This window comes from Tupaia chinensis, unplaced genomic scaffold (assembly GCF_000334495.1).
Source record: "Tupaia chinensis unplaced genomic scaffold, TupChi_1.0 Scaffold000402_1, whole genome shotgun sequence".
Lineage (NCBI taxonomy): Eukaryota > Metazoa > Chordata > Mammalia > Scandentia > Tupaiidae > Tupaia > Tupaia belangeri.
In genome coordinates, this window is record NW_006159904.1 from 5206399 (window position 1) to 5221211 (window position 14813).

Below are 14813 nucleotides of genomic sequence, written 5' to 3' on the forward strand. Positions count from 1 at the left end.
TCAACCTTCATGTACTGAGTGTCTAGACAGGTCTAAGTGAACTGTAACCAAACATCTGTATACTATTAGGGTCAACATATTCCTCAATTTCTACTGAATCTGCTGCACAAAGGGAGAAAAATGTAATGGCAAAGAGATTGCAGATCACCTTCTCCCGAATAGCTCTGAATGCTCTGATTGAACTTCTAGAAATTAGAATTTTATAACCCATCAGATGACAAGAAATGACTACAGAAACACAAGAAGTATGAGAAATAAAGAAAACACCTCTCTTGCTAGGGAAAAGGATAATTCCTCTTCATCCACAGATAGTACAATGAGACTTGCAGAAATGTCTGACAAGGAATTTAGAATTTTCATAGTGACAAAGCTAACAGAGATACAAGAGAAAAGTGACAATGACCTTCAGAAGAGGCAAGAGGAAAGAGCTGATGAGTTACAGGAGTGAGGAAGTTCTTCCACTATCTAAAAGAGGAAACACACATCATAAAAAAGAATCAAATGGAACTGTTAGAGATGAAGGCTATAATACAGGAAGTCAAAACCTCCCTTGAAAGTATTAAAAACAAACTAGTCATACAGAAGATCGAATCTTAGATGTAGAAGACAGAATTGCTGGCCTAGAAAAATTCATCATGGAGACTGAGAAAATAGCCCCCCAAAATGAGAATAATATACAAGAAATGCTAGATACCAATAAGTGTCCAAACATCTGGATAATTGGTATCCTGGAAAGTGAAGAGACTAATGAGGGCATTGATAATCTATCCCATGAAATCCTGTAAGAAAACTTTCCAAACCTAGAGAAGCATTCTAATAGAATGGACTCCAAATAGAATCAACTCAAGAAGATCTTCTCTAAGACACATTGCAGCCAGATTGACCAAAAACACAGACAAAGACAAGATACTAAGATTGACAAAAGAGAAAGTTATCTACAAAGGATATCCCATCAGGCGAACAGCAGACCTCTCATTGGAAACAATGCAAGCAAGGAAAGAATGGGAAAATATATTCAAAGTGTTAAGGAAAGCAATTTTAATCAAGAATACTGTACCCGGTAAGATTATACTTCATATGGGAAGACCAGAACATTCTCAGATAAACAAAACCTGAAAGAATTTACAGACACTAGACCAGCTCTTCAGGAAATTCTAAAGGGAGTGCTATATATATATAACTGAAGTCGGACACACAGAAATAAGAGTTCACAAACAACTAAGAAAATGGTCAGCTTACTGGTAGGGATAAGTCCAGAGTTGAATGTTATCTTTCAGAATGTAAACAGAAATATGGGACCACAACAGAAGATAGATTAAGTACATGAACTGAACTGGTGAAATAGAATCTTATGACTTTTGACTAAAACATTACTTATTTTCTTCTATGCTTCCTCCCACCTCCCCGGAGTTAAGGATTTTTGTCTTCTCTTGAGCTATTGATAGGTTCAAGTAGTTTGAACAGAATCCTAATCTGTTTCTTGGTTTTAAGGCTTAAGCAAAGTTCTCTTAACATTTTTAAATTTTGATTTATTGAAGCTAAAACTACTTTTGTTGAAATTAAAGAAGATATTAAAAATACCTATTTAATGACCACGGTCAGCTATATAGCCTCAGCTAGTGCTACTTTATAGTATTTTCATTCTACTCCCATGCCTAAAGTCAGACATGTGTTCACAGATATGTATACACCAGTCAATCTTGCTATTGAAAGTAGTTATATTAATTAAGATATTTTGTGAATCAATAAAATGTGGGGAAAAAAGAAATAAAAAGGAATGGAAAGCAACTGCAGATACCAGAGATACTGTGAGAGGAGGATGTGAAATGGCAAAGGGTGAGAAATGGGAGGGGGCGGAGTATTACATATAGGAAACAAGAAATGGAAAATTATTTGTTGACAATAACATGTATGATTTAGACACTATACAGTTTTATTCTGTATGGGAAATCGCATTTTGTATGCTGTGATGCTCAGTGAATCAATGTAAAATAAATAAATTTTTAAAAAGTAAATTTTTTTTAAAAAAAATTAATGTATAATCAGTTATCTGGAGTCTATAATGTTCTAGGGGTCTTCAAAAAGTTCATATAAAATGCATATTATGAACAATGTGTGGATTTTAAATTTTTGTTCCAAAACTTTAATTAATTTTTTTCACTTATTTTTTTTCATTATTCATGATATAACACATGCATAAGAAAGAGAGAGAGACAAAAACGCCCTCCACAGGACTGTCATGCCAATTTCTTCCTCCAGTCCTTCAGCACGTCATGATCCTGGGCACACCTACATGCCTCCAGCATGTTTTTATCCTGACCAGACTAGGACTTGTGCCATGATTGGAATATGGCCTCCAACTCCACAGTCCTGCATCCTACTGGCTTCTCTATGGAAATTGAGCCTCCATGAATTTTTTTGCATCTCTTTGTATTCCTTAGAAATGATGCTTTGTACATACGAAGTAAGTATTTTAGATCTGTCTGAAAAATTAATATTTTAAGTTTTAAGTGTAGTTTTTTTTTTTTATTACTGAAACTGGCCCAAGGTATAAAGGCCTTTTGTGGTAGAATTTATTTCAAATATAACTCCAGTTTGTAGGAACCCATCCCTGTTTTCTCATAATTTCCTATTTTCTAAGTTATTCCATCACCTCTTTACTTTCACCCACCATGCATGTCTTTCTTGACTCTCTGATAGGGTCTAGTAGCTACAAGCCTGATTCAAGACTCCCTTTCATATAATGCTGTTTTTCTATTGGGGACACTAGCTTCATGTAGTGGCAGAGATTCGGAGGGTGAGGGATACGTCCTGGGTCTACAAAGCTTTGTTCTTTTCTGTTGATGGCTCTTCTGCTCCCTCAATGCTACCCCCTAGTAAATCCAATTAGCCTTCTTTTCTCCCTTCACTCAATTTAATGAAGTCTCATACAAAGGCATTTTAAAATATTTCCTAAAAGTATTGGCTGTTGGATACTAGGATGACAAACACACTTGGGGGAGGAAGCATTTTTCTTAAGATCTGACCTTTTTTTCATAGTCCAAATTCATCTTAAAAAGATAGAAAGATAGCTATATCTCTGTATGTATGTATAGATGCTCAGGAGTACAGGAGTTAACATATAAATATGTATATAAACAGTCTTTCTATCCATGTATATATCTAATCTATTAATTCAAATATCTATATTGGTTTAGGTATATCTCACCTTTCACTGGTATTTCCATAAGCAGATACTGGTAGAAAGTTATATGAGGTAAAGCTGTAGGATTTAGAAAGCACATGTAGTCAGACATCACATGACTTTCTAGATGTCACTTTCTGGTCCAAATTAGCTACAATTAGCACATATAATCTGCTTGACCTTAAATTCACATGTAATTAAGTTATTTAGAAACTTCTGTATCCTTTTTCCATAGACCTAACTTTTTAAAAATTATTTTATTTTTTAATTTCAATTTCTTTTATACATTCAATCACATTATTTAGCTTGCAAAGTGAATATTCCAACCTGTGTACATTTCTCACCAATCCAGTTGACAGTATTATAAAGTTATCTTCAACAGATAATAACCCATTTCTTTATATCTTTGTAGTAAATATCTTAGGCCAGGAATCCCCAATCCCTAGCCATGGACCAGGTCTGTGCCCTGTTAGGAACCAGGCCATACAGCCAGAGGTGAAGAATGGGTGAGAAGTTTCATCTGTATTTATAGCCACTCTCCATCACTTGCATTACTACCTGAATTCTGCCTCCTTTCAGATCAGTGACAGCATTAAATTCTCATAGGAACCCCAATATGGGGTCATCTAGTTGCAGGAAAACAAGCTCAGAGTTCCCACTGATTCTGCATTATAGTGAGTTGCATAATTATTTCATTATGTACTACAATGTAATAGTAATAATAATAGAAGTAAAGTGCACAATACATGTAATATGCTTGAGTCATCCTGAAAGCCCTATTCCCATTCCTGTCAATGGAAATGTTATCTTCCATGAAACCAGTCCCTGGTGCCAAAAAGATTATGGCTGCTGCCTTAGGCTTTTGAAAAAGTTTAATGACTCAAGATTTAAGTTCAGTTCTTTATTTTTGAACCTAACTACAACATGAAAGCATCTGACAAATTAACTATAAATTCAAATGCAGTTTAGTGGTATAAATCCCTTTTACTTTATCTAAATTCTCAATTCTCAGATCTTCCCATCAACTCTTACTTTCACCGTCATAGATGTCTTCTCTGCTCATGTAAGGTCTGCAAGTTGCAGCCCTGAAGTCAGGAGCTCCATCCAATGTGAAGTTGAGTGTGGGCTTGTTGTGCTAGCCACATAGGTGGCAGAGCTCTGGAGGGTAAAAAAGAGTTCTAGGGTCTATTAGCTTGGTTATTTTCTGCAAAGGGCCTCTCTGCTTACTGTCTACTACTACCTTCTCCTCACTCTAAATAAAATTCTTTCCTCTTTTGGTCAACTCTAGTAGTGTGTTATACACAGTAACCTAGGATGATAAAAACTAAAAGACACCCTCTTTGATTTTTCTTCCTTTTCCTACTTCAATTTGAAAGACAAAAAATATTCCATATGGAAGTTTACCATGAAAAGACTTTAGAAACAATATCAAGGAAACTCATTATTCCTCTGTTTCCAACTTATACAGAACGGTTGACAGAATTTAAAAGGTACATAGTAAGATACTATGTGATTCTTTATAATTAATTATTTGTTTCAAATGTGCTAACATCATTCCACAACAGAAAAAGTAATTGATATTTAATCAGATGTAACCTGCTATTTGTAAACATTAATGTTCTTTCTCTAGAGAAATGTATGTCTGTATGTTTGTAGTGGTTATCATGGGTCACTGACAAAGTTTAAAGACTCCAGATTTAGTTCAATTCTTTCATTTTGAACCTAACTGCAATGTGAAAGCATTATGTGGTTTAATTTCTAATTCAAGTGTTGTTTCTAAGCACAAATTGTACAAATTAGAGACAGGAAGAAAGGCAAGTATCTTTAACAGTGTCTCATATCACAAACCTCCCCTAACCTTTCCTAAATACGTGCATACACCTGGCATGTACAGTCAACAAGGACTCAAACCCCAATATTCCATATTGCAGAGTTTTGTTTTGTTTTGTTTTGTTTTGTTTTGTTTTTGTTATAGGGGGCGTGCACTCGCCAGAGAAAGAGACAGAGAGACAGAAAGTGAGAAATCACCCCCCAGGGGGGATGACCATGCCACAATCCCTTCTCCTCCATTCTCTTCTCAGGATCTTGGGCACGCATGCACATGTTCCCAGCGTGAGTTTAAGCCGCCAGGTCCGGGACTGCCGGCATGCACATGTTCGCAGCGTGAGTTTAAGCCGCCAGGTCCGGGACTCGAACCACGGTTGACTACATGGGAGTCCAGCGACATAGCCATTACACTAACTGCTGGTCCCAGCATTGCAGAATATTTCACAGCTGCAAAACTGACTGGGCCTAGGAACAAATTCTTTTTTCCCCATATAATTTCTTCTCAAATCCCTCCATAAACTTCTTACTTTCACTATCATAACTGCAGGCCAGAGGGAGGGTCTTCCTCCAATGTATGGTGTGTTTGGTTTGGGACACCAGTGTTACATGGTGGCAGAGCTTTGAGTGGTGAGGGACAGATTAGGGTTTATTAGCTCTATTTTTTTTTTAACTGCAGAAGGCTCCCCCCTCTTTTTTTTTTTTTTTTTGAGAGATTTTCGGTATAGGGCGCGTGCACTCGCCAGACAGACAGAGAGAGACATAGAGACAGAAAACGAGAAATCACCCCCCCAGGGGGGATGGTCACGTCGCAATCCCTTCTCCTCCATTCTCCTCTCGGGATCTTGGGCACGCATGCACACGTGCCCGGCGTGAGTTTTAAGTCACCGGGTCTGGGACGCGAACCACAGTCGACTACGTGGGATTCCAGCAACATAGCCATTACGCTAACTGCTGTTTTCCCGCCTCTTTAAATAGAATTCTCCTCTCCTCCCAGAGCTCACTCCAACAGAGTCTCATATACAGTAAGCAGGACAATCATCAAAAGTAAGATCTTTTTTTATGGCTTCTTTGTTCTTTTGCTATATAAATTCAAAAGACATAGAATATTCCACACAGTAGCTTATCATGATAGGACATTAGAAACGGTATGAAAGGAGTTATTTTATGCACATGAATGCCCTGACATTGAACATCCAAAAATCTAAATTTCTTTGTAGGTTGTGTGTGTATATGAACACATGTGCGTTTGTGGATATATATACACACATAAGTATTTATCCATTTATATTTTACATTTCATTGGTGAGTCTACCCTAGATACTGTTTTCAGTTCATATCAGGTAGCATCAAAGGATGAATTTTTTTTAGAATTATTTAACTTCATTTTTATTATCATGATTATTTTTAAAATTTGCTATAGAACACATGCACTCACCAGAGAGAGAGAGAAAGAGAGAGAGAGCAAGCAAGCCGCCAGGTCCAGGACTTGGGAGTCCATTACCTTAACTACCATGTTATCTGTTGGCCCAAAAGTTTTGTGTTTTTGTCATTGTTTTAGTTCAAATTAGATGCAATAGCTATTCAATTTATCGATTGGTTTTCCGTTAAATATCCACATCTAAATGAGTTATTTTTTATTTTTAAAGAATTATTTTATTTTATTTTTAATTTTTTTAGTTTTTAGTTGTATTTTCTTTTTTCATTTACATTTTTAAATTTAATTTTCTTTTATACATTCAGTCACATCATTTGGTTTACAAAGTGAATATTTCAACATGTGAACATTTCTCCCTAGTTCAGTTGATAAAACTATGAAACATTTTCAACAGATAATATACCACATTTCTTTGTCCCATTAATGTTTTGCCTTTTTATTTTTCTTCTAAATGTCCTTCCTCAGACTCTACTCTTTCACACACACTATATCTGGTATTTACATCCATTTTGAATCTGACATGTACTTTTTCCTGGAAATGATGTTATATGTGATTTTAATGAATATTTTAGACTGTCTTAAAGTTAATGGCTCAATTTTCAGTATAATTCCTTACTACTGAAACTAAATCCAATGTGTAACAGCCTTATGTGGTGACATTTATTTCAGATTCAACTTCAGTTTGTAGATACCAATTCCTCTTATTTTGTCTAATTTCCATGAGGCATACTCATTCACAGGAAAAAAAACAGAAGGATACAGGGAGAGGGAAAGTGAGAAAGCATTCTCCCCGCCCCCTGCCCCCGCCTCCGTCCCGGGCAGATGGCCATGCCACAATTCCTTCCCTCCCATTCTCCTCTTGGGATTTTAGGCCTGCATGAAATTGCACTGGGCATGTTTTTCAGGTCACCAGGCCTGGGACTTGAACCACGGATTTGGCCACGTGGGATCCAGTGCCTTAACCACCAAACCAACTGCTGGCCCCAAGTATCCATCTTTTTCACCACATCTAATTTCCACTTCCTTAGTCCCTTTATCATCTCCTCACTTTCACCCACTTTGGTTGTCTTTTCTGCTTCTCAAGACAGTGTGTAATAGTCATAGGAGTGAGCTAGGACTCAGTTAATGTAATTTAATTATGAGTGTGAGTTTCATATATCAGCTTCCCACAGTGGCAGAGGGTGAGGAACACTTCCAGGACTGAAAGCTCCCTTTTTTTTTTTTTCTATAGAGGATTCCATTGCTCCCTATCAACAGCCACTTCCTTCTTACTCTAAACAGAATTCTATCCCCCACCCAACCCACTCCAGTAGGATCACATACACAGGATATCTGAGTTTCCTAAATGTGTGCCTGCTACTAACTAAAAATAAAAAAAAAATTTTTACATTTATCTCATCTAATCTCCTGATTCTCAAGTCCCTCCATGAACTGTTTACTCAATCATAGATGTGTTCTCTTCTCTTATAAAGACTGAAGAAACAGCAATCCTGATTCTGGGCCTCATTCAATGTGGTGGTGGGTGTGGGTCTGGGGTACCAGCTCCACATAGTGAAAGAGCTCTGGAGGGTGAGAGACAGTCCAAGGATTTATAAACTTCATCATCTCTAGTGAAGCCTCCTTTGTGCCCTCTCCACTGTTATATCCTCTAGGATTCTCTTCTGTATTGGCTCACTCTAGTAGGATCACGTAAATAATATCTAGGAGTGACAAACATGAGGAGTAAGAAGACTTCTTCTTACCCCTTTTCTGCCTATATTCAAAAACATGAATATTCTATATAGAATCTTATCAAAAGAGGATTTAACACAGCATCAAGGGAATTCCTGTATTTCTTGTGCCAGTAAATATCCTGTATCTCCATCTCTCTCTCTATTTGTGTCATGTATGTATATATAGAGAGATCTATAAATATATCTAGCTAGCTAGCTAGCTATATGTGTTTATTCATTTATATCTTCTGGTGCTTAGGTGGGCCTTGTTTTGAATTAATTTCTGGAAATAGTACAGGAATAAAAAGATACATCACTTACATGTGGTTAAGACACCATGTGACTTATAGTAAGATACAAAGTAACTTTATCTTAAATTTGTCAAAAGCATGTGCACTCATCAGAGACAAACAGAGAGAGAGAGAGAGAGAGAAAGAGGGGAAAAAAAAAGTAAGCCCCCCACTATGGGGGACAGCCATACCATAATCAAAAAGGGAAGCACCCCACTATGGGGGACAGCCATACCATAATCCTTTCTCCATCTCTCCTCTCAGTACCTCCTCTCCTCCCTTCATGCAGTCTAGTAGAGTGTCACACAAGTATTCTGAAAATATTCTAAGAGTTTTAATGGGTGGTAGTTCACACAATTGGGTGATTGATCACACAATTTCATAAGTAATCTAACTACTTTCAATAGCAAGTTCAGCTGGAAATTTCAAAAGAAGCAGTTTTGAACTGGTAAGGAAATTTCCTTGAAACTTAAAGCCTAGAAAAAGCTTAGTATTCTGTTCAAATAGTAGGTACATGAACATATTGACAGCTCAAGGCAGGACAAAAATCCTTAAAACTGGACAAGAAAGCTTAGAAGAAAAGCACCGATATTTTAATCAAGTCACAGAATGCTATTTCACCAGTTCAGTCTCATGTACTTAATCTATCTGTTGTTGTAGTTTGATCTTCCCGAATGAATTCTGGGATATAATATTCAATTCCAGACTTGTCCCTACAATTAAAGTGACCATTCTCTTAGTTTTTGAACTCTTCCATGTGTCTGCATTTAATTTTCCTGACATAGCACTCCCTAAGGAACTTCTTGGAGATCTGGTTGGGTTCTGGTACATTCTTTCAGGTTTTGTTTATCTGAGAATGTTCTTGTCTTTTCTTCCCATAGGAAGAATAATCTTGCTGGGTACAGTATTCTTGGCTGAAATTGCTTTTCCCTTAACACTTTGAATATATTTTCCCATTCTTTCCTTGTTCACATTGTTTCCGATGAGAGGTCTGCTGTTTGCCTGATGGGATATCCTTTGTAGGTAACTTGACGTTTTTCTCTTGCCAATCTTAGTATCTTGTCTTTGTGGTTATGGTCAGTCGGCTATAATGTGTCTTGGAGAAAATCTTCTTGGGTTGATTCTATTTGGGGTCCTTTGTATTTCTTGGGACTGGATCTTTGAATGCCTCTCTAGGTTTGGAAAGTTTTCTTCCAGGATTTCATGGAATACATTATCAATACCCTTATGAGTCTCTTCGCATTCTGGGATGCCTATTATCCGGATGTTTGGACGTTTGATGGTATCTAGTATTTCTCGTATATTATTCTAAAATTTTTGGATAATTTTATCAGTCTTCATGGTGGATTTTTCTAGGCCAGCAATTTTCTTTTCTACATCTGAGACTCTATTTTCTGTATGATCGATTCTGCTTTTAATACTTTTAAGGGAGATTTTGACTTCCTGTATTATAGCCTTTATCGCTAACAGTTCCATCTGATTCTTTTATTAAGTGTGTAATTCCTCTTTTAGATCTTGCTTGAATTTCCTCACCTCCTGGAACTCATGAGCTCCTTTCTCCTGCCTCTTCCACAGTTCATTGTCTCACTTCTCTGCCATCTCTGTTAGCTTCGCCATTATGAATGTCCTAAATTCTTTATCAGACATTTCCATGATTTCCATTGAACTGTTTGTGGATGAAGAGGAGTTATTCTTTTCCCTCGGAGGAGAGGTATTTTCCTGCTTTCCCATATTTCTTGTGGCCCTGCGGTGATTTCTAGTAACCTGATGGATGGTGTGTTTCTTTCCAAACTTCAAGTCCAATCTGAGCGTTGAGGAGTGTACAGAAAAGGAAACAGAAAGAAACAACAGCAACAATGACAACAACAACAACAAACAAGAAACAGAGAAAAAGAGAAGAAAAATTTAAGAAAAAAACTTTAAAAAATTAATATTTATAAAAAAATTTTAAAAAGCAAAAATTAGAAAACTGTGCAGTGCGCAAGCATGCCACACAAAATGACTAGTTCTCAGGAGCCATGAAGGTGTCTTCAAGAAGGCCTGTTCCTTGCCTGTCCTTGCTTGGTAGGGGGAGAGGGAATTATTAACAAGATAAAGGGAAAGGAGGGGCCAGAAAGCCCAGAAAATGCTTTGCCTTAAAAAATTTTAAAAAAGAAAGTTTACCAAAAAATGAGAAGACAGAGACAGAGACAGACAGAGGTAGAAAGACACAAAGACAGATACAGAAATAAGAGGCTTGAAAGGGGCCTTCCTACCATGCAAGTTTGTGTGCTGGAGGCTGAATTACCAGTGGAAAATCTTCATTTCTGTTTCCCCTGAAATGGCTAGTTCTCAGGAGCCATGAAAGTGTCTTCAAGAAGGTCTCTCATTCTGTTTTTAAACTGCATCTCCCTTATGATGAGAGATGTTGAGCATTTCCTCATATGCTTTTTGGCTGTTCATATGTCTTCCTTAGACAGATTTTGTTCAGCTCAATTTCCCATCTTTTAATTGAGTTAATCATTTTTTTCAGCAACTTGCTTGAGTGCCCTATGTATTCAGGTTATCAGTCCCTTATCTGAGGCATATTTTACAAAAATATTCTCCCATTCTGAGGGTTGTCTATTCACACTAATTACTGTGTCCTTTGCCATACAGAAACTTCTTGATCTGACATAGTCCCACTTGTATATTTTAGGGATTATTGCCTATGTAAGTCTTTGCCTACTCCAGTGTCTCCCAGAGTTTCCTCAGTGTTTACCACCAGTAGTTTTATAGTTTGAGTCTTAGGTTCAGATCTTTGATCCACTTTGAGTTGATTTTTGTTAATGGTGAAAGATGGGGATCCAGTTTCATCTTTCTACAAGTGAAAAAAACTTTCTACTCAGTTTTTCCAGCACCATTTACTATTCTTTTTCCCAATGGATAGACTGGTATCCTTTGTCAAAACACAGTTGACTGTAAGCTTTGGGGTTTATTTCTGGGGTCTCTCTTTTTTTTTTTTTTTTTTAGAGGTTTTCACTATAGGACTCATGTGCTCACCAGAAAGACAGAGAGAGACAGAGAGATAGAAAGCAAGAAATCACCCCCTGGGGAGAAGGCCACACCGCAATCCCTTCTCCTCCATTCTCCTCTCGGGATCTTGGGCACACACGCACATGCGCCCGGCGAGAGTTTTAAGCCACCAGGTCTGGGACGTGAACTCCGGTCGACTACATGGGAGTCCAGCGACATAGCAATTACACTAACTGCTGTTCCCGCTATAGGTTTTTCATATATGGTTTTTTTTTTTTTTTTGAGTTTTTTGCTATAGGGTATGTATGCTCACCAGACAGACAGAGAGAGACAGAGAGACAGAAAGCGAGAAATCACCCCCCAGGGGGGATGGCCACACCACAATCCCTTCTCCTCCATTCTCCTCTCAGGATCTTGGGCATGCACGCACATGCACCCAGTGTGAGTTTTAAGCCAGCAGGTCTGCAGACGCGAACCGTGGTCGACTACATGGGAGTCCAGCGACATAGCCATTACGCTAACTGCTGGTCCCCATCATATATGGTTTTTATTGGGTTGAGAATATACCAATCTTATTGAGAGTCTTAATCATGAAGGGATGTTATTTTTTATCAAATGCTTTCTCCTCATCAATTGAAATGATCATATGGTTTTTATGTTTCTTTCTGTTAATATGGTGCATTATACTTATGGTCTTGTGTATACTGAACCACCCTTGCATCTCTGGAATAAAGCCTACCTGGTTGTGTTGAATGATCTTTTTTATATGTTGTTGGATACAATTTGCAAGTATCTTGTTGAGAATTTTTACATCTATATTCATCAATGATATTGGTCTATAGTTTTCCTTTTTTGTCATGTCTTTATCTGTTTTGGGAATAAGGATGATGGAGGTTTCATAAAATGAGTTTGGGAGGATTTCTTCCTTTTGGATATTTAGAAATAATTTTAATAGAATGGGGTTTACTCTTTCTTAAAAGTTTTGTAGAATTCAGAAGTGAAGCCATCAGGACCTGGACTTTTCTTTGCTGGGAGGTTATTTATTATTGATTCAGTCTCATGGCTTGTTACTGGTACATTCATGTTTTCTATGTCCTCCTGATTCAACCTTGGTAGATTATATACATCCAGAAATTTATCCATCTTCTCCATGTTCTTGTTTGTTGGCATATAGTCACTCATAGTATCTTCTAATGATGTTTTGTATTTATATTGTGTCTGTTGTAATGTTACCCGTTTCATTATGTAATTTACTTATCTGGTTACTTCCTTTCTTCTTCATCAGTCTAGCAAATGGTGTAGATCTTGTTACTCTTTTCAAAGAACCAGCATTTGCTTTCATTTATTTTCTGTATAATTTATTTTCTATTTCATTTATTTCTCCTCAAATCTTTATTATTTCTTTTCTCCTGGCACTTTAGTTGTTGTAGTAGTTGTTTTTCCAATTCCCTGAGGTATGATGTTAGGCTGTCAATTTGCCACCTTTCCATCATTTTCTTATGTGCAGCAATTGCTATGAATTTCTCTCTGCTTTAGACTGCTTTTGCCATGTCCCATAGATTATGGAAACTTGTGTACTTATTATCATCTGTTTCCATAAATGTTTTGATTTCAGATTTATTTCTTTTGCAGATAAGAAGTAGTTCAGAAGAAGGTTGTTTAGTTTCCATTTGTTTGTGTATTTTTGAGGCTGTTTCTTGAAATTAATATTGAGTTTAATTCCATCATGATCTGAGAAGATGCTAGATATAGTTTCTATCCCTTTGACTCTGTAAAGGCTTGATTTGTGTCCTATCATATGGTCAGTCTTTTTTTTTCCCCTTTGACTTTTTATTTCAGTTTCTTTTATACATTAAGTCACATGTCACTTAGCTTGCAAAGTGAATATTCTAACATGTGCACATTTGTCACCAGCCCAGTTGACAATACTATAAAGTTATCTTCAATAGATAATGACCCATTTCTTTGTCCCATAAATGCCTTGTCTCTCTATTTTTTTTTCCTTAATGTCCTTCCTCAGACTCTACTCCTTCACTCACCCTCCTCTCACACTGTATCTGGTATTCACAACCATTTACTATGTTTTTTATAATCATTAGCCATTCAGTTTCAGCCACAGAATGTGGACACTTGATATATATTAAGTGGAGATAATCTTTGAAAAGTTTCCATGCCGGCAGGGATGTGGTGAAAGGGGAATTCTCCTTCACTGTTAGTAAACTGGTTAGCCACTGTGGAGAACAATATGGAGGTTCCTCAAAGACCTACAAATAGAATTACCATTGGATCCAGCAATCTCACTTCTGGGTATCTATCCAAAGGACAGGAGAATGCTCAGTCAGAAAAAAAAACTTGCACATTAATGTTTATTGCAGCATTACTCATGATTGCTAAAATATGGAACCAACCCAAATGTCCACAAACAGATGAATGGGTTGAAAAAGTTTGGCACATACACTGTATGGAATACTACTCAGCCATAAAAAACAACAAGAACCTAGCATTTTATTGAATGTGATCAGGTACGGAGGATCTATTGCTGAGTGAAGCAAGCCAGGATATGAAAGAAAGATATTGTATGTATCCACTTAATATATACTGACTATCCACTTTATGGTAGAGATCAAAATATTGGAGGGCATAAAAGCAGTGCAAATAGTTAAGGATGCTGAAGACAGTGTGGAACGGGAAGGGAAGAGTTATATAGAAGGATAGAAAGAGGACAAATAAAGAGGCATGACATTAGTGGGACACGGAAATGGTTTATTACCTGTTGATTATAACATGTATAGTATTCTCAACTGGACTGGTCTGAGAAGTATTTTGTGTGGGGTAAATCCTTTATACAAGCCAAATAATATATAGTGATTGAATATTTTTAAAAAGTAATGAGAATATATAATAGTAATAATCATCTGAAGAAAAGATTAAAAGCTATTTGATGCTGATGTTGTGGGTAGTAATGTCTTTGTCTTGACTGATATGCATTGTAATTGTGCTGGAAAATGAAGTGTAATTCACTGTAAAGATATATGTTATTGAATGTAATATGAATAAGATTATGATAATATCAAAAGAAAGTTTAAAAAAAGGGGGTCCATGCCAGAGTGAGAAAAATGTATATTTGTGGTCTTAGAGTAGAAAGTTCTATAGAAGTCTGTCTGTCAAGCCCATTTGATTTTATAATATCATTTAGGTCCTGTATCTCTCTACTTATTTTTTGACTAGAAGATCTGTCTAAAGGAGATAATGGGGTATTGAGATCCCCAACAATTATAGTGTTGCAACCTATCTCTACTTTCAGCTCCCACAATCTTTCTTTCATGTATTTAGGTGCTCCTGAGTTGGGTGCATAGATATTTATAAATGTT

General features: G+C 36.8%; 1 protein-coding gene across 1 annotated transcript in view; it reads right to left on the bottom strand.

Moving 5' to 3' along the window:
* The window catches only part of LOC114008834 (uncharacterized), an 89870-nt gene that overhangs the window by 4618 nt on the left and 70439 nt on the right, over positions 1 to 14813 (bottom strand). Inside the window, exon 10 of the mRNA XM_027774097.1 lies at positions 3209 to 3262. Within this exon, the coding sequence (XP_027629898.1) occupies positions 3209 to 3262 (54 nt within the window). The remainder of the gene's footprint in view (positions 1 to 3208; positions 3263 to 14813) is intronic.